Here is a 22046-nt window from a genome sequence, read left to right as displayed (position 1 = left end):
GCACAATAACTTTAGTTTAAGTAAATAGAAATCTATGAAATTTAAACACAAGGTTTATGACCATAAAAGGAAGGTTGGTATTGATTTTGGGAGTTTTGGTCCCAACGGTTTAGGAATAAAGGGCCCAAAGGGTCCAAATTAAACTTTGTTTGATTTCATCAAAAATTGAATAATTGGGGTTCTTTGGTATGCCGAATCTAACTGTGTATGCAGATTCTTAATTTTTGGTCCCGTTTTCAAATTGGTCTACATTAAGGTCCAAAGGGTCCAAAATTAAACTTAGTTTGATTTTAACAAAAATTGAATCCTGGGGGTTGTTTGATATGCTGAATTTAGAAATGTACTTAGATTTTTAATTATTGGCCTAGTTTTCAAGTTGGTCCAAATGGGGGTCCAAAATTAAACTTTTTTCATCAAAAATTGAATAAATGGGTTCTTTGATATGCCAAATCTAACTGTGTATGTAGATTCTTAATTTTTGGTCCAGTTTTCAAATGGTCTACATTAAGGTCCAAAGGGTCCAAAATTAAACTAAGTTTGATTTTAACAAAAATTAAATTCTTGGGCTTATTTGATATGCTTTATCTAAATATGTACATTGATTTTTGATTATGGGCCCAGTTTTCAAGTTGGTCCAAATCAGGATTCCATATCAAGTATTGTGCAATAGCAAGAAATTTTCAATTGCACAGTATTGCACAATAGCAAGAAATATCTAATTGCACAATATTGTGCAATAGCAATTAATTTTCAATTGGAGTTATCTTTCTTTGTATAGAATAGAAGTTGATAATATATGTTGGAAATTTGCCAGACATGACTATGATGTCATTTTCTATTTTTATTTGCCAATAACTTTATGTAAATAACTTCATTGGAAATTTGCCAATATAAAATGTTGCTGATGAAGCTTTTTTTCCTTATCTTATCTAAAATGTTTTTAGATAATGTATGTTGGACATTTGCCAGACATGACTATGATGTCATTTTCTATTTTTATTTGCCAATAACTTTATGTAAATAACTTCATTGGAAATTTGCCAATATAAAATGTTGCTGATGAAGTTTTTTTTATTGTTTTATACAATAAACAATGTATATTCACTTTTACTACCAACCAATCTTTATCATTCAGTGATAAGGGAGCTACCATTTGATTTTTATGGGGGGGCTAGGATGAAAAATTTTGTCCTGCTTTTTTTTTTTAGCTGTAATCTCTGTCCTGCCTTTTTATTTTTCACTCTAATCGGTCCTGCTTTTTTTTTTTTAGTTTAGCCTGACTTTTATTTACCTAAATTGTCGTCCTGACTTCTTTTTTTTGCAAGTGTCACATCCTGCCTTTTTTTTTTACTCAAAACTCCTGTCCTGCCTATTTTTTTCAAATTTCATCCTAGCCCCCCCATAAAAATCAAATGGTAGCTCCCTAACAAGCACTTTATTTTACATTTTAATATTTTATGATGTATTTAAAAGAGTAGTTTTTGTTGCAAACTCCATTAGAAATTTGAATTGATATCAGTTTTGGAAAAAGGGAAACGGGGATGTGAAAAAAAAAGGGGGGGGTTTAAATTTTTCTCATTTCAGATTTCATAAATAAAAAGAAAATTTCTTCAAACATTTTTTTGAGAGGATTAATATTCAACAGCATAGTGAATTGATCAAAGGCAAAAAAAATATTTTAAGTTCATTAGACCACATTCATTCTGTGTCAGAAACCTATGCTGTGTCAACTATTTAATTTTAGATTTAAAAAGTTTGAAGAAGAAATCTTTAATTGATTTGTAAAATCTTGACATTTGTTTTGTGTAAAAAAAAACATGTAATGTCAAAAATTTGATCACAATCCAAATTCAGAGCTGTATCACGCTTGAATGTTTTGTCCATACTTGCCCCAACTGTTCAGGGTTCGACCTCTGCAGTCGTATAAAGCTGTGCCCTGCGGAGCACCTGGTTGTTGATGCACTTGTACAAGAATACTAAAAATGTTATCCAAATGTTCGTATTGCTGCTTATTATCTTGACAAATTTTAAATCACTGTGTTTATCTCATAGTGTATGCTAGCCTTGAAGTTTGAAGGTGCTTGATCATGATTTGACAGTCAACCATAACATTTTAAAACTAAATATGCTACTTCTCTTTGCATGCTGCATTTATGGTAAAGAACCAATATTGTTTGGATCAAATTTAGAATTATCTTTTTGAAAAAAGAATTGTTCCACTTTAAATATGTATTAAAGGAGGATTTATTGTCAGATATTTGATGTTATATACATTTGCATGAGAGTTGACATCATTTTCAGTTTGATTACTCTTGATCATTTCTTAAAGTGAAAAACAGCCAGCAAAATAGATTAATTTTCTGCAACTTTTTATGAATTTTTTAAATTTCAGATTTTGATGATCTATTTGATGATGAAGATTTATCATGAAAACCATGCTGTTCAACAAATACTAAACAAGATCTGCCTTTTAAAATGTTATAGAACATATTAATGTCATCCATGTACTACACCAAGTACTATAAGCATTCATTGTCATGTCACAAAACATATGTGTTTTTATTGTATTGAATATGTGCTATATTAAATAGTTTTTACTAAATAGAAAATGACTGCTTGTTTTATGCCCCTGACATTAAGTGGTTTATCAGATATAAAGCTGATAAATGGTATGCTGTCGAAAAAGGATCATCTATCCCGCAATAAAAATTTTACTATATAGATCAACTGAAAGGATGTATGTAAAGAATCCTAGATCCTGCATATGTTGGAAGTTATTTCATTAAATGAATGATTACATCATAATATTGGTTAATATTGGTGTTCTCTTTGCAGTCTCATCTAAGCAATGCTCATTTCTGCACTGAATTATTGGAAATTTTGAATAGTGAACATTTAAAACCGCCAATAGCAATGCAGGACTAAATAACTCACATACATTGTCAAAACATATAAAATTGCTATGAAACAAGGAAAATTCAATGGGTTTCACTTTCCTTCATATTGTTAAGCTTGTACAGATAAATTTTATATTTTCCTTTACATATATAAATAGCCTATTGCCTACAGCATCAGAGAAACACCTAATTACAACAAGAGTGCACACAATGAAATGTGTCGCCTTCTTTACTTACCATAATGACATGGCATTGATTGTATGTTGATAGTCCTAAATATAAACCTTTACTATTAAGTATCACATAAACTTAACACAAGAAAATGTGGTCAAGGTAAGCTTACCAAACAAGAAATACATGTACACCTTATAATCATTCAATTCACCAAATATAGTTGATCTATTGGTTATAGTTTCTGATGAGCAGACTTAAACAAGAAAACTAAACATTGACCATTGATCCATGAAAATGAGGTCAAGGTCAGATGAACCATGCCAGACAGACTTGTACACCTTCAATCAATCTACTAGTAAATATTAAATAAAGTTGACCTATTGCTTATAGTTTCTAAGAAACAAACCTAACCATAAAAATTAGCATTGACCAATGAACTATGAAAATAAGGTCAAAGTCAGATGATATCTGCCAGAGAGACAAATATACCTCAAAATCCTTCCATACAATAAATATAGTTGCCCTATTGCTGATAGTTTTAAGAAAAGAGATCTACCACAAAAACTTAACTCTGAGCAATGAACCATGAAAATGAGGTCAAGGCCAAATCAATCTGCAAGACCGACATGTAACTTTTTGTTCATTATAAAATATTTCCATATACCAAATATATTTGACCTCTTACATAAAGTATTTTAAAAAAGCCAAAAACACAATAACTTTACTTTGCCCTAGAACCATGAAAATTAGGTCAAGGTCAGATGACACCTGCCAGTTGGAAATCATTCCATACACCAAATATAGTAGACCTATTGCTTATAGTAACTGCTATATGAACTTGACAATGAAAACTTGACCTTGTTCACTGATCCATGAAAAGAGGTTAAGGTCAAATGAAAACTGTCTGACGTGCATGAGGACCATGCAATGTATGCACATTCTAAATATAGTCATCCCATTACTCATAATAAAAGAGAAATTAACATTAAATTTTTTTTTATCAAGTAGTGGATGAACCATGAAAATGAGGTCAAGGACAATGGACATATGACAGTAGAAATCTTTAAAACATAATGATAAGATATCTATATACAAAGTATGACTCATCCAGGTTTGTAAAATACAAAGCTTTGAGGAAGTGAGCTAACACCACCGCTGCCAGATCACTATCCTTATGTCAAGCTTTCTGCAACAGAAGTCTTAGTCTAAACAAAAACTGAACATTAACCAATGAACCATAAACATGAGATCAAGTTCAGATGAATCCAGCTAGACAGCATGTATTGGTACATGAAGTAATCATTCCATACACCAAATATAGTTGACCTATGCCTTATAGTATCTGAGAAAGGAATAAAACAATGTACAACAAAAATGAGATCAAAACACAAAACCTGCCTTCCTAATATCATTCCATACATCAACTAAAGTGGTCCTGTTGCTTATAGTATCTTAGAAGTAGACCAAAACCACAAAAACTTAACATTGTCCAATGAATCTTAAAAAATATCAGATGTGCATCTTACAATCAAACCATATAACAAATACAGCTGATCTATTGCTTATAGCATCTGAGAAAAATACCAAACCATAAAAACTTATTATTAATCAATGAACCATGAAAATAGGTCAAGGTCAGATGAAACCTGCAAGTAGGACATGTACACTTACAATCATTTTATACCACCAATATAGTGAACCGAATTGACCACAAAAAGGACAAGGTCCACTTATGGCACAAATTGGCCTAAATCATCAATTTTCTCATAAAACACCGAAAAGTTCGCAATTTGTTTTGTAAATGGGTCTATTTGAAAAGCCTTAAAGCTAAATAAATAAATTTGTTTCATAAAAGTACATAATATTCTACATTTTATCATAATTTGATGATTTTGTGCAATTTTCAGACCTAAAAGCTTTAGGAAATCCTTGGCCACCACCTACAATCCAAAATGTTTTTTATCCAAAAGATTCCAATTTTGATAAAGAATTCATCAATATAAAAAGTTTTGCATCGTGGATGGCGGCAAAGGTTAATTATGTCAAAAACAATTTAAAATTATGGAAACAAATTACTAAAATTGAACTTAAATACAAATAATGTCATAGCTTCATAAATTTTAAAGGAAGGGGCCAAAAAATAATATTTTTGTATTATCACGTGAATTTTGTAATTTATAAAACATCAAAAATTTAGAGCCAATTTTAACAAATAATCCACCCAAACTTCAAAACATAAGGCATCTGCATTTAAGGTATTTTAAAAGCATCAAGATCATCTTGTGATAATGACAGTTCTTATCTGTTGGTCTTATGTCTTAAAAGGATTGATGGTGAAATCAACTAGGAGAATTTTAGATTTGCAATTTTTTGAGACCCATGTTATTTAATTTGAGCTCATTTTATCTTCATACTGGAAAAGCACTTTTCCTTCTTAAGACCTGCTGTTTATGTAATTTTCAGCATTATTGCTTTATTAATGTTCTTTTTTTGTTCCCATCATACATTGATATGAAATTAATTAAACTACTCTTCCAATCTTTCCATGAGTGATATCCATCACTTTATTTATTTTACTTCGTGGTTTATTTGTGATATCTTGCATGAGGGTGCATATCATTATGATTTGGCTCGAATATTTTTTTTCATTTTTTGTGGTAGGTGTGAAGTGAAGAGGAGAATGTTCAAGCGTAAAACAGTTCTAGTTCATACATATTCTTCATTTATAATAGCAAGACATTGTTTTAAAACACATTTATTGCACATGTTCAGAATGCATATAAATAAAATACAATACTACATACAACATAGTTAGGTTTAATATATGATACGATACTACTTTATAAGTTATGAACACAAATATTTCACAAACAACACATTCTGCAATCAATTGGTCCAAATAAAAGTTGTTACTCACTTACTCAAATGCTAAAATTATGGTCATTTTTCAAGATGAATCAAAAACTGGAAAATACAGGTATTTTTAAAAACAGAATACTTAAAGATCTTACAATGAAATAAAATCAAAAGTACAGAGAAATAAATCATACAAATATTGTGCTAAAACCAACAAAAAAACTTGAAAACATTATTTAAACCATTAATGTCATACTTTCCAATTAATAAATTTTCTGTATATTTCATGATATTTTACTTTCAAGACCCAAACAGTGACTATTATAAGGTCCTTCTGAAATAAATAATTGCCACTTCTTCATTTATTATATGTATGAGGTTTGCATTTGAAATTTCTAAATATTCAAGTTTATTTAATAAATTATCTCCCTTCTTTATAAATACTTGTTTAGAAATTCTCTCATGAATGATTATTCTATTCGATTTGCTGATAGTCATTTCAAGATGCTGCCAACAAAAAGATACAATGTTATAAGAATGCCATATTCAATTCATGGTTTATTGATTTTTTTTAAATATCTTTACAAAATAAATCATGGAGTTAAAAATGAAAGTCATTAGCAAGCATGTATATGCATTTGTAACTAAGTAATCAGAAATTGTACTTCTAAAGTTTGTTTTGGATAATACCAATAAAAAAGTTTACCCTTAAACAAGACCAGAGGGCGTTTATAAATATGTTAATCAAACAATAATAAAAACACTGTATCACAATATGGTCGCTTCAAAAAAGGCAAAGCATCACTAACTTCATCCATTCACTACACATGTAATATCACCATAGTAACCAATCCTGTAAAGAGAACAAAAATATATGTCAACATCTAAAAATTTTATTTGTCCAGAATACTACCTGATGTTTCAATGATTTTGGATATTTTGGACTATTAAACTATTGATTAAATGATAGCTATAGGCAATGTTAACCAGATGCTCCCCAGGGCGCAGCTTTATACGACCGCAGAGGTCTAACCCTGAACAGTTGAGGCAAGTATGGACACAACATTTAAGCTTGATACAGCTCTGAATTTGGATTGTGATTAAATAGTTGACACAACATAGGTGTCTGACACAGAATGAAAGTGGTCTATGAACTTAAACTTAAAAAATTTAAATTGGACATTTACCTTTTATGGTCTAATATCCAAAATCTAAATACATGGTTAGATTCAGCATATCATAGAACCCCAAGAATTAAATTTTTGATGAAATCAAATAATGTTTCAAATCAAACAAAGTTTAATTTTGGATCCTTTTGGCCCCTAATTCCTAAACTGTTGGAACCAAAATTCCCAATATCAATCCCAACCTTCCTTTTATGGTCATAAACCTTGTGTTTAAATTTCATAGATTTCAATTTACTTAAACTAAAGTAATAGTGAGAAAACCAAGAAAAATGCTTATTTGGGCCCTTTTTGGCCCCTTATTATTAAACTGTTGAGACCAAAATTCCCAAATCAATCCCAACCTTCCTTTTATGGTCATAAACCTTGTGTTTAAATTTCATAGATTTCTACTAACTTATACTAAAGTTATAGTGTGAAAACCAAATGTCTTTGGACGAATATGATGACGACGACACCAACGTCATTCCAATATACGACCAAAAATTTTTGCAGTCGTATAATAAAAACAAGTAGATACAGTAAGAATGCCAGTGAGACAACAATCTATCAATGAACAAAGGACATAGAAGAGTTGATTACACTAAAACTGTACCATCTTTTATACATTTTCCTATAAAATGACTAAGTTCCTTAGCTAGGAAAATATTCTTAAAACAATTCCTAAAATTTCAAGGCAGATAGATCTTGACCTGTTACACAATTTTACCCCTTGTCAGATTTGCTCTAAATGCTTTGGTTTTTGAGTTATAAGCCAAAAACTGCATTTTACCCCTATGTTCTATTTTTAGCCATGGCGGCCATCTTGGATGGTTGGCCGGGTCACCGGACACATTTTTTAAACAAGATACCCCAATGATGATTTTGGCCAAGTAGTTTCAGAGGAGAAGATGTAAAAGATTACTAAGATTTACGAAAAATGGTTAAAAATTGACTATTAAGGGCAATAACTCCTAAAGGGGTCAACTGACCATTTCGGTCATCGTGACTTATTTGTAAATCTTTTTTTGCTGAACATTATTGCTGTTTACAGTTTATCTCTATCTATAATAATATTCAAGATAATAACCAAAAACAGCAAAATTTCATTAAAATTACTTATTCTGGGGCAGCAACCCAAAACCGGGTTGTCCAATTCATCTGAAAATTTCAGGGCAGGTAGATCTTGACCTGATAAACAAATTTACCTCATGTCAGATTTACTCTAAATGCTTTGGTTTTTGAGTTATAAGCCAAAAACTGCATTTTACCCAAGGTTCTATTTTTAGCCATGGCGGCCATCTTGATTGGATGGCTGGGTCACTGGACACATTTTTCAAACTACATACCCCAAAGATGGTTGTGGCCAAGTTTGGATTGATTTGGCCAAGTAGTTTCAGAGGAGAAGATTTTTGTAAAAGATTACTAAGATTTATGAAAAATGGTTAAAAATTGACTATAAAGGGCAATAACTCCTAAAGGGGTCAACTGACCATTTCGGTCATATTGACTTATTTGTAAATATTACTTTGCTGAACATTATTGCTGTTTACAGTTTATCTCTATCTATAATAATATTCAAGATAATAACCAAAAACAGCAAAATTTCCTTAAAATTACTAATTCAGGGGCAGCAACCCAACAACAGGTTATCCGATTTATCTGAAAATTTCAGGGCAGATAGATCTTGACCTGTTACACAATTTTACCCCTTGTCAGATTTGCTCTAAATGCTTTGGTTTTTGAGTTATAAGCCAAAAACTGCATTTTACCCCTATGTTCTATTTTTAGCTATGGCGGCCATCTTGGATGGTTGGCCGGGTCATCGGACACATTTTTAAAACTAGATACCCCAATGATGATTTTGGCCAAGTTTGGTGTAATTTGGCCCAGTAGTTTCAGAGGAGAAGATTTTTGTAAAAGTTAACGACGCCGGACGACGACGGACGCCAAGTGATGGGAAAAGCTCACTTGGCCCTTTGGGCCAGGTGAGCTAAAAAGAGACATAACTTAAAAGCATTGTGTATAAGTTTCAAAATATTTGGTTGTAAAAATTTCAGCATTTTTTCCATTTTTACAGAGGCATAACTCTAGAAATGTAATACTGACCTCACCAAAGTTTAAAATAGATCTGTGTTTTGTGGTTATAAGCATTGTGTATAAGTTTCAGAGCATTTGGTTGAAGCAAATTTCATTTAGAAAACAGAAACCAGAGTCAGATATCCGGTGGATAAGAGTAAAACTTGATACCACCTCTGCTACAGTGGGGTCATTAAAAGTATTTTTGTATATTAAAAAAAAAAAAATTTAAGAAAAAGTAAATCAACTCTGGATGACATGTATTTAACTATAACTAATTATAAAATTCCAGATATTATATGAAAATTACAAGCATGTAAATGCATTAAAGGAATCCCAAGTCTGACGTAAATTTTATACACACCTTACTTATCAATGGACTTTAATATAAAATCTGATAACAGTTTTTCCTATGATTATGGGATAAACAATTATACAATAAAATCTTTTCATACTACATTTTATCTTTTCTACAGATAAACTGATAGCTGTATGTGTAAATATACTGCTGAAAAATAAGTGTTATTAATAAATCAAACAAGATTTTAACAAATTGTATCTGTAATTCAAGTTATCATTTATCATTTAAATTGAAATTTAATTTTGCAGCTTATAAAATGGTTTGGAGAGTAAAATAATATTAAAATTTTAAGTATACAAAAAGTATATAAAAAAAATATGGAGCTCCACATTGTTATTTTTGCAATCCATTGTGTACTGCTTCAAGAAAGTTACTGGTAGATAAAAAAAATACAAGAAAAAGATGTGCAAATTTTTTCTGTATGCCTTTGTAATTTACAAATCCAATATCTATATTAATCATACTTCATGTTAAACTGCCATATTGTGATTGGTTAATACAAGTGAGACAATTTACACCGTGATGACTGATTTGTTAATCTTAATGTGCTGAACATATATTTTGCTTTTTTACTGTTTCTCTCCATCTATAATAGTTTGTGATTAAAGAATATTAAAAAAGCATCATTCTAGGGCAATAACTGTTTTCGGGTTATTTGACAATATATTTGTTTTGCACAAAAACCCACAAAATGACTCAAAGTATTCTTTTATGAAAAGTGGTCAATTGAAAATTGTCCATTTTGACTAATTTATAGATCACATTTTGTTGAATAATTTTACTAACAAAAGATTCATAAAATGACTCAAAGTATTCTTTTAATGCTGATAGCTCCTATATGTGGTCAATTGAAAATTGTCCATTTTGACTAATTTATAGATCACATTTTGTTGAATAATTTTACTAACAAAAGATTCACAAAATGACTCAAAGTATTCTTTTAATGCTGATAGCTCCTATAAGTGGTCAATTGAAAATTGTCCATTTTGACTAATTTATAGATCACATTTTGTTGAATAATTTTACTAACAAAAGATTCTCTTCATGACCTTTGGTTTATTAAAAACATGCAAAAAAGGTAATATATCCAAGGGACATAACTCTTTTAAAAATAGTTGATTAGCACTGATTTTAAATTCGTCAAAAACATAGATGCTAAAAACCTTCAATGAATTTCATAAAAATCTGACAAGATTTAGAGCTCGCATAAGGCAATTTTCTGTATAATTAATATTTCAAAGGGGAATAACTCTTTTCAAATAATTGATCTGCACTTATATTGGAATTTGTCAGACATAGCTCATATATAACTATGATTTAAGTTTAATAAAAATCTGGCAAGAATTGATCACATGGGAGTGCTAACAATGCAATATTCCATATATTTATTGTTCTATAAATAGATGATCTGTACTGATTTTCGAACTTGTCCTATACTGATGATATAAACCTATGATACAAGTTTTATAAAGATCTTGCAAGTACTGTACATGCCAAAGCCTTAACAAAACTGGATGGATTGACCCAGTGTTTTTATGTTGCCAGCAACAAGTTAGGCAGGGGACAAAAAGGGTAATATCACAATGACTATATATGCAAGTTTTTATAAAAGCCTTACCTAAAATATATGCAGCTATAAGTTTCTGTGGTACTGACAAATGCAAGTAGTCTGGAAGACGGGTGGCAATATCTCCCTGCTGTGGTAGCATGAGGGCAATAATACAAACTAGGGCAGTAATAATCACAAACAGACTGGGTCCACCACTATTCTCAGATCTACCTATAATACAAACAATAACAAATTATTTGACATGATAAACATTTTTTTTAAATTAAAATTTATCAATACACTTAACCCTTTCGCCGATGAGTCCTGGTTTACCGGGATTCACGCTTCAGACAGCTGACGACGAGTCCCGTTTTACCGGGATCAGAATACATCTTTTATATTTCCCGCTCAAAACAGTGCAAACATGAGTTATCTTTCTTTGATGAATACCCCGATGAAAGTGTAAACATGGCGCTTCCGTTTGTTGAAACCGTGTCAAAATCAGAGGAAATTTACGGAATTTACGAGAATTTGAAATGAGGGAACATTTTTTTGAAAGAATATGGAAGAATTGAAGCCAAACTAGTATACTTTTTTGACATAAAATGTCGTTTTATGTACAAAACGATTGGAATGAACATCGTTCAATGTGAGGAATTTGTACTGCCTCATAAAATTTTTTAAAATTTTGCCGTTTTGGTTTAAAAAATTACGATTTGGGGTCAAAGAGCAGAATTTTGAGAATTTCACCTATATAATGCCGAAAATTTGAAAATTTGAATATTTTATGAAGAAAAAATTATCAAAACATAAACAAAACTGTGAACATGGTGTTAGTGAATGAAATAAATACACAAATAACTACAAACAAGTTTTTATTGACATTTATTATGAAGATCTCCCACTTGAGTAAAAGTAGCCAGGGAAGCCATCGTCTCAGAGTAGCTTCTGTCTGGACAGCAATCGGTGAAAGGGTTAAGCTGAAACAAAATTTCAATTTTTTGCCCATTTTTAAGGGTCATATCTCTGGAAATTCTCTTCCTTTAATCTACATGACTGTTTAACTGGTTTCAAGTTTTACAAAATATATCACAGTGAATTCATTAAAGATTCTGGATATCAAATACATTTTGATTGAAGAAAAAAATGTTTTGTGATTTTGCTAAAGTCTGCATACAAGCCTATAGAAAAATGTTTTAAACAAATTTAAATGAAATCTATAAAAATTGCTATCCCTATATTATTATTCCTAAACCATTTTCCTATTTTATAGGGACATAATCCAATCACAGTAAAATAATAATCTGATCTGTTTTTGGCGTAAACAAAGAATATCTGTCAAATCGGTTTAAAGTGGTAATCTGGAGAAAAATATTATCAAGCAGTGGACAGTAAACTAGGATTGCATTGAAAAACAACAGTAAACACTTAGAAGCACTTAGTATTAAATGACACCTGAAAAAGATGCCATAATTTGGTCAAAAGCATAATATAACTTACTTGGTCTGGATGATAGGCTTTGAGATCTATCAGCAAGCAATGTAGATGAAGGCAAAGACTGGAAGTTTTCCTCTGGTTGTACAGATCTTTCTTTTTTAGGCAGTAATACCGATATAATTTCTTTCTTTCCTGTAAAATAGAAGAAAAGATTTTCTTACGCATTTAATTTGTGGCATTTTCTGTAAAGATTTAGAAATACCCATTGAGATAAAACTTGAACTTATCAATATTGTAATTATAATAAACTGCTAAAGTTATAATTTAAAGACTTGATGTGTGCAGATTCCTATAGCCATACAATGTTAACATGAAATCATTGAAAGATTATCTAATTTGTCAATTTGAAAACAATGTTTTTCAGTTATAGCTCAACAAGCCAGAGTTGTATGCAAAATTTTACCAAAATATGTGACATAGCGGATTTATTTGAATGTGACCTAAAATTGAACACATGACTACAGACACAAGCATAGCAAACAAGCTGTGAAATATACTCTTCGTAAGAAAACGGGAAAAGAACATCAATGTTATGACAAAGGAATTAAGTTATAAATTCATAATTTTATATAATTTACCAATAACTTTCTTTTGTCCATGTTCCACCACTTGTATTCTGAATTTATCTTTGACCCCTTCATTGTTTATATTAATATCAATATGTCTCACAACTCTGAAAATATCAAAGAACAGACTTATCAAAAATCAAATGATATGAAATAGGTTACTGATTAACTTATTGTTTAGAGTACATGTACATGAATACAAAACGGACCAGACTGCCAGGTATACCTTACCTTACATGCATCAAATATCAATGATCTAATCTTGAAACTAAACACTTACCAATTAACTTCGAAAATGAGTTCAGAGTCAAATGAACCCTGCCAGACAGACATGATATATACCTTACAATTGTTTCATATACAAAATACAGTTGTCAGATGTATTGCTCAAAATCATTGAAAAATAAAGATCAATCGATGTGAGTTTTTGAGATACAAGCCTTTGAAAACCCAGTTTTTTGGAGATCTGTTGTCTTTGCATTTGAAATCCAAACTGATAAAGTGTAGTAGTAACCAATCACTGTAATGACTTGACCAATAAGTTTTAGCGTCACATTACATAAATTAACTTACATATCAACACAACATCTTGGCCTAATAGTTCCTTCTGAATCAACAACTGTGTATCTTCTTGGTGCTGTACACAACACTTAAATCAAAATAAGAAGAACAATAAAGTAATCTATATACGATATGTTATATGATCTTTAACAGAAAGAATTGTCATGAAATATAGGTAAATGCAATTTTCACATAATAATTATCAAAGGTACCAGGTTTACAATTTAATATGCCAGACGAGCGTTTTGTCTACACAAGACTCACCAGTGACACTTAGATCAAAATAGTTACAAAGACAAACAAGTACAAAATTGAAGAGCATTGAGAACCAAAAATTCCCAAAAGTGGTGCCAAATATGGCTAGGGTAATCTATGCCTTGGATAAGAAAATCCTTAGTATTTCGAAAAATTCTAATTTTTTGTAAACAGGAAATTTGTAAAAATGATCATATCAATGATAATGATATCCTTGTGAACACCGAAGTAATGACTACTTGGCTAGTGATACCCTCAAGGGAAAAACATTCACCAGCAGTGGCATTGACCCAGTGGTGTAAATAGTTAAAGATACAAGGCTTATAATTTAATATGCACGTTTCGTCTACATAAGACTCATCAGTGACACTCAAATCAAAATAGTTATCAAGCCGAGCATTAAAAGTTGATTGATTGACACAAACAATTTTTTCATACTTTTCTTTAAAGTACATTATACATAATATACAAACCTTTAAACTTTAGAGGAGAGTCATAAGGATTATACACAGTCAGTATTTGTTTATGTGATGACTGGTCATCTGAATAAAATGTCAGGTTTGATGGAAAGACAAACAGTGGGAGTTTGCCATCTGTCAGTTGAGAGGGTTGCATCTGTCATGAGTAGTCTTTTATCTTGTTGATGCTTTCTTTGAATCTAAAAAAAAAGTTAAAAGAATGTTGGTAAAAAAAGAAACTTCAATTCAGTAATGCATGAACATTTATGAAATGAAGAAGTTTAAAACATCAGCAAATTGCAATTAATGGTTTGTAACTTTTTAACCAATGGGATTTTAATGAGATAGGTAAAACTTTTTAGTTTGTTTATTATTTAATGGAAATTGGATATCCACTTAAACATCAATGGGTTTTTTTTGTAAACCATCATTAAGAACCATACTTTCAAAGCAAGACACTAATGCCATCTCCTGCTATTCTTTGTTAAGGCTTTTTAGTCATGGTTTTGCAGTTTGGATATAATGGGATGGAAAACAGATAGTTTCAAACTTAATGACCAATTATTAAATTCACCATTACATCATACATGTATATACAAAAATGTATTATGCCCTCTTCTTTTTCCCAGATTAATAACAAACAGACTTTTTAACAAATGGAAAATACACTTGAATGAAGATATTATATTCATTGTTGAAAATTTATGTATATTATAAGAATATTCATTAAAAGGGGATATTGATATATATAAAAAATAATAAACAATGATAAATGGGGAATGTGTCCAAAGGACACAGATGCTGCCCCTGCTTGCATATCATATAAAGTTATAAAGGGACATAACTGAAGAACAGTAAATGTGACGGTACCCAAATTTGTACTTGATCTGAGTTTTGTGGTAATAAATATTGTGTATAAGTTTCAAAAGAAATTTGGTTAAGGCAAATTTAAAGAGGCACTAGAGCTGTATGAGATAAATTAAAAAATGAAATATCATTTCTTATTCCGTTTAATCATTTTAGTGTTTCCTGCAGCTTTTAAAAAGGGCAGGGTAATTGTTAGCTCAGAGGGCACATTAAGCGCGATGGACAACAATTTTAGGGCACTTACTTAACATAAACAGGCAATTTCTATAAAATGGATTCATTTAAAACATACTAGTTTAATACTATAAAAAGGACATATACATCTGTAATCAAGGCAGGGGGTCGAGAAATCGCGGCAGGGCGCCATTACACGCCAAAACCACCTGTAGGAAACACTACATTTATGAAAGTGAACAAGTGAGATGATAATTCGCTTTAAGTAGCCAGTATGGTTCAACTTTGTCCCAATAAGCTCAAAACAGTGATGATAAGTTTATTACTTGCAAGTGAATAATTCTCAACCTCCATATTCATGTGACCATCAATTTAACCCCTTAGCTAGAGATGTATTACCCATGAACTATGCATGTTCAGTAATTTACAGGAAAAGAATGTCAACATTGAAAGTGAAACAAAGTTTAATCTTTTTGATCCACAAAAACTCATTTGTATACAGTTAAACAAGATGATAATTAACCTATTTTTTAACATATAACATGGAATCCAACAAAAATAGAAAAATCCAATTGCACGAGGTTACTATCTATTTATTACCAACCATGCAAGGGCTGTATATATAGCCAGTCAAGGTCGTTGAAAACTTCCAAATATATACATGATATATATATTTATTTATATTTATTGGTGGCCTTCGGTTGTTGTCTGCTCTATGGTCAGGTTGTTGTGGCTTTGACACATTCCCCATTTCCATTCTGAATTCAATATTTAACCTATTTATGTTGATGTTTATATTGTGTAATGTGACCATCATCAGTTTTCGGAGGTCATCTCAATAGTTATTTAGATGAAGTCTAAGCTAAAATACACACAAAATTTTGATACATGTAGATCATTGTTGAAGGCTGTACAGTGACCTATATATGTAGTTGTAAATTTCTGTGTCATTTTGGTCTCTTGTGGACAGTTGTCTCATTGGCAATCATACCACATCTTCTTTTATATATATAATATCTAGTATATGGATTGTTAACTGAGTATTTCAGACTTATTGTATTTTGGATATACATGTTTACTTAGCATGCATACTAAATTTTATCATCGGTATAAGGACATCATTCGTAAATATAGCTCAACATGCAGACTTCTTATACATTCAGGTATTTCACACCCAATTTTTTATGGAAATATTCTTTATAAAGCACAAAGGTGTCAGTATTCACCTCAAAAACTAACAAAACCTTTGAATAGACTTATTAAGAAGGGATATAGTTACGATACTGTTGTCAGGTCATTAAAGATTGCATATTTTGGCGTTAATATTGATTCACTTATAGGGTCTTTGCATCGGAACTAAACACATTTATTCAAAAACCAGTTGTTGGCATGACTCAGGTTATGTTCTTCTCATATATGTTATGATGGTATGAAACTAAACCCCTAACCGGAAGGATTGTGCCTGATGTTCATATGATGAAATCATAATCTTTCAGTCAGTTTAATTGAAGTCTGGAGCTGGCATGTCAGTTAACTGCTAGTAGTCTGTTGTTATTTATGTATTATTGTCATTTTGTTTATTTTCTTTGGTTACATCTTCTTACATCAGACTCGGACTTCTCTTGAACTGAATTTTAATGTGCGTATTGGTATGCGTTTACTTTTCTACATTGGCTAGAGGTATAGGGGGAGGGTTGAGATCTCACAAACATGTTTAACCCCGCCGCATTTTTGCGCCTGTCCCAAATCAGGAACCTCTGGCCTTTGTTAGTCTTGTATTATTTTAATTTTAGTTTCTTGTGTACAATTTCGGAAATTAGTATGGCGTTCATTATCACTGAACTAGTATATATTTGTTTAGGGGCCAGTTGAAGGACGCCTCCGGGTACAGGAATTTCTCGCTACATTGAAGACCTGTTGGTGACGTTCTGCTGTTGTTTTTTTCTATGGTCGGGTTGTTGTCTCTTTGGCACATTCCCCATTTCCATTCTCAATTAAATAGTATGTTATAAATCATTCCATTCTCGTTCGCCCCCTTTCACAGACACACCCTAGATCCGTTCCATCCATATATAGAGTGGGAACAAACGCAGGAGGCAAACGTTTAGGATGGGAATGTGTTTTGAAAGCAATCAGACCTGATACCATATTTCATGGTTTTCCAACAATGGAGATATAGGTCTCTACTCTAGCGCGACCAAAGTGTTGTCGAAGGCATGTCTTTTCATAACCTGATCGTTTCGTACCTGGTCGATTCATAACTATGTTGATTTGTAACTGAGACGTTTCGTACCTGATGTAATTATATATGGTTATAAAGTGTTAGTTTAAATTAATTAGTTTAAATGAAACAGTTAAAGTTTTTATTTATAAACAATCAAATTGTCAACTCATATTAAATAACAATATTGTAATGTTTTTAATTCAAAACTTTCTTAAATCTTTTTAATTAATGGCTAATTGGTAATTACGCTAGGTGACAGCATTAATGTTTTAATGACAACTAATGACAGGTAATAACTAGAGGCTCTAAAGAGCCTGTGTCGCTCACCTTGGTCTATGTGAATATTAAAGGAAGCAGATGGATTCATATCAAAATTGTGTTTTAGTGATAATGATGTGTTTGTACATCTTACTTTACTGAACATTCTTGCTGCTTAAAATTATCTCTATCTATAATGAACTTGGCCCATTAGTTTCAGTGGAAAATGTTAGTAAAAATTTACAAATTTTATGAAAATTGTTAAAAATTGACTATAAAGAACAATAACTTCTAAGTGGGTCAATTGACCATTTCGATCATGTTGACTTATTTGTAAATCTTACTTTGCTGAACATTATTGTTGTTTACAGTTTATCTCTATCAATAATAATATTCAAGATAATGACCGAAAACAGCAAAATTTCCTTAAAACTAACAATTCAGGGTCAGCAACCAAACAATGGGTTGTCCGATTCATCTAAAAATTTCAGGGCAGATAGATCTTGACCTGTTTAACAATTTTACCCCATGTCAGATTTGCTCTAAATGCTTTGGTTTTTGAGTTATAAGCCAAAAACTGCATTTTACCCCTATGTTCTATTTTTAGCCATGGCGGCCATCTTGGATGGTTGGCCGGGTCACCGGACACATTTTTTAAACTAGATACCCCAATGATGATTGTGGCCAAGTTTGGTTTAATTTGGCCCAGTAGTTTCAGAGGAGAAGATTTTTGTAAAAGTTTTAGGCCAGGTGAGCTAACAAGTAATTATAGCAGGTGTATAGTGATTTAATTGATTAATGGCACATGACCTATGGCACACGACCTAAAAATATTTATTTTCTACTTTTTTCTCGCTTTTACATGCAATTGCATAACCCTCCTCCTGTTTCACCCGGCTTTGGGACTGTCATTGGTGGAGTTAAAGTTTTGGGTTTTTTTTTCAGAATACTTTATCTTACTCTGTTCCTTTTTCTTTCTTTCAGAGACATCACTATGTTGTTCTTTGTTTGCATGTTTATACTGGCATAAAACCTGATTTTTCATCCGAAAACCCCTAGTATATAACATGAAACAAGTCTTAGTTGGCCGGAGCAGCAGCAGCAGTTGGTCCATATACAAAAGCACACCTCCTAAACAATGTACTATAGGACATCTGATGTGATATATCGGTATGTATTGTATGGTTGAATTATGTTTATTTGTGTAAGAGAGAGTTGTTCCCCTTTTGTCTGTGTTTTGTATTTTTGTTTGTGACGTCATCTTTATCTGATTAAAATGTAGAAATGGAAGCTGATGTGTTTTTATGTTTCCATATCTATGTAATTTCCTCCATCCAGGCTACCAGAGGCTGAGCTATTCCCCTAGTCTGCAATACTGGTTCTTAGTGTATTTATCCCAGAATGAGAAAATGCGTCCTTACAGTGATATTGTTGGCTTTTTTCAAAACAACCTCTAGTTACCCTTTTTTATTGGGAAAATATGCGTCATTTTCATCAAATTTGGAAATTTAAAATAAACCATGAATTTGACTGAAACTTCAATTTACAGACTCATTTTCAAGAGTCAAACCCTGCTTTAAAGTAAGACCCCATTTTGTCAGTGATGATACATAAACAGACCCTCAAATGTGCACATATAGTTATTTTTAGGCATGAAAAATGTTTAAATTAGTGTTTTTCAGTTTGTATTCATGCACAATAACTATTGAGACTGCACTGTTTGGGAAAAAAGTTGTCTTTCTAGGAATAATTTTAAGCCATTTTTTTTTTTCAAATTGGGATTTTTCTCCAGGGGAAAAAGCCTTTATTCTCCACTAATTTAAGGTAGATCATAAGTAAATGTTTTTTGAGACAGAATTTTCTTATAATATGCCAAAATGAAGATTTTACTATGCTTTTTTCAAAAATATGATAAACAGTATGGGTCACCGTGCTATTTTTCAAGCTACAAGTCGTTGATAATTGCCTAAATTTGGTTAGTTTGTTCATGGAAAAACACATAAGAGTGCATAAAAAAAAAATTCTATGAGATAGAATTTTGAAATAAATTGTGGGAAGATAGGTTTTATGATATGTTCTAAGAAAATAAAAAGAAAACATGGTGTCACCAACTTGTTTTCTTGACACAAGTAAAACAAAAAATCCCTATTAGCCCAGTATAAATTTTGTACTAAAAGAGTTATCTCCCTGTAAAATGGCTCATTTGAAAAAAAATGATTTTAAAAACCACAAAAGGTTGATATTTGTTAAAACAGTATAAACAATACAATAAATTAACAAGTTTTCTTTATATAAATAAACAGTCTAACCATAAAATTGCAAATCGGTTTCAAAATTTGCTGATTTGGGCAAATAACTAGACCGATTTTGTACTGTGATTGTACAATCCAAGATGGCGGTATACCATTAATCTACCTTAAGACAAACAATATCACTGCCTTGTATGTAGTGGGTCCTAACACGCCGATATCTTTTTAGTTTACCTTCGGATATTAACTTGATCTGTAGACTAAGAGGAATGATGGACATTTAAATTCTTCTGTTCTATTCACATATATGTGCAAAACTGTACTTGTAAAGTGTAAAATTACAGAGTGTGGCCATAAGTATTCGTCACTTGAGATTTTTTTGCTATATATTCATTAAAAACATATTTTTTTCCAAAATTTTTTTGAGAGCATTTATGGTTGGATTTTTATCAACAAGGTATATATATACATCAATAGGTCTTTTTATTATTTTTTAAGTAACCTACGACTCATATTATTATTATATTGTCTTTATACACCTTATCGCTAATCCTGGATGACCAGGCCGCTTGAACTTTTGACGCATACAACAATCACTTTTCCATTGTGGCGTCAGATATTTTGTTTTATAACGTCAAAATTTTATGGAAACCTGCGTGATATTCAGTAATTGCGGACAAATAGCAATAAGGTGTATTGATCAGGTCAGGAATAACTACCAATTGGTGGATTATACCTCAATTGACGTATAATCCACCAATTGACATATAATGGTATAGACCAATTGGTGTATAATTCTTTGTTTTTCAAAACAAATTATTCCACCAAAATGGAGCATTGTTTTCTTAAAACCATATTATGGTATGAAAACTTGTCAAACATTTCTAGTTTAGTATAGTGACATAACATATTGCATTTAATCAATAATTGTATTTGAAGTTTCTTCTATTGTTATCTTGTCAATTCTTGATTGGCAAATTTACCTGTAATCACCTGTCAATGGACATCATTACTGTCTGCTGTTATGTGATCATGAGTACAACTCCACAGGTGAATGGAGCTCTTTGTTAATACTTGACTTTCATTATTAAAAGTCAATCATGGTCAATAGTACAAATGTTTCAACAAAAGAATTGTTGTACACATGCATTCTCAAGAAATGCAGCAGGCTTTGACAAAACTGAAACTTTCGGCGGACTCAATAAGGGTCATGAAATAGGTTGCAAGTTGCAAAATCATGCTCCTATCTCACACTAGCATTTAATTACAAAAAACTTGCATTATACATCAATTGGTCTATACCAATATACCTCAATTGGTGGATTATACGTCAATTGAGGTATAATCCACCAATAAGTGGTTATTCCTGACCTGTTGATATAAGGTTACAAACAGCTCAGGTACGAAACAACCTAGTAAGTTATGAAACGACCAGGTTACGAAACGACCTGCACCAGTGTTGTCTCAAGGTCTCAGGATCAGGTCTCAGGTTGAGTGTGCAGACTCCCAAATAACCATGAGATCTTGACTCATACTCATAGGCATGATAAATAAAAATATGTTTCAGAAACATCACGGTCATCAATGACTTATATCCATGCTTATAATTGTATAAAAACAATGTCATTGAAATGTATTAGATATTAGGTATTTTTATATCGATCCTTACAAAATGATAAAGTATGTGTCTTTCTTTGGTGATTGCATAAAGAATTCTAAATTTGGCGTCGTGAAATCAGCTGGTTTTGTTGTTGTTGTTCTCCTTGTGTTAAACGTCATCATTTCATGTGTAATTTTCATTTGAGCTCATCGGGTTTAAACTATAATCTTTGATGAAAAATCCCGAAATTTCATGAAG

The 22046-nt window shown here is 31.4% G+C and overlaps 1 protein-coding gene across 1 annotated transcript; it reads right to left on the bottom strand.

Moving 5' to 3' along the window:
• Positions 1–5810: 5810 nt before the first annotated feature.
• LOC139516764 (motile sperm domain-containing protein 1-like) lies at positions 5811–21996 on the bottom strand. The gene is made up of 7 exons (XM_071307055.1): positions 21858–21996; positions 14432–14616; positions 13716–13791; positions 13155–13249; positions 12580–12708; positions 11149–11310; positions 5811–6780 (listed from the first exon to the last, which is right to left on the bottom strand). Exons 2-7 carry the CDS (start codon positions 14571–14573, stop codon positions 6749–6751), a joined length of 636 nt encoding a protein of 211 aa, XP_071163156.1. The 5' UTR covers positions 14574–14616; positions 21858–21996; the 3' UTR covers positions 5811–6748.
• Positions 21997–22046: the final 50 nt, after the last annotated feature.

This window comes from Mytilus edulis, chromosome 3, assembly GCF_963676685.1.
Source record: "Mytilus edulis chromosome 3, xbMytEdul2.2, whole genome shotgun sequence".
Classification (NCBI taxonomy): domain Eukaryota; kingdom Metazoa; phylum Mollusca; class Bivalvia; order Mytilida; family Mytilidae; genus Mytilus; species Mytilus edulis.
Note: the sequence above shows the minus strand (reverse complement) of the source record. Positions and strands in the feature narration are given on the sequence as shown.

Coding starts and splice junctions, on each gene's coding strand:
- LOC139516764 (XM_071307055.1), bottom strand. CDS start 14,573: ATGCAACCCTCTCAACTGACAGATGGCAAACTCCCACTGTTTGTCTTT. Junction 11,311..12,579: donor AAGCCTATCATCCAGACCAA/GTAAGTTATATT, acceptor TTTGTATTATAG/GTAGATCTGAGAATAGTGGT. Junction 6,781..11,148: donor TATAGCTGCATATATTTTAG/GTAAGGCTTTTA, acceptor TTCTCTTTACAG/GATTGGTTACTATGGTGATA.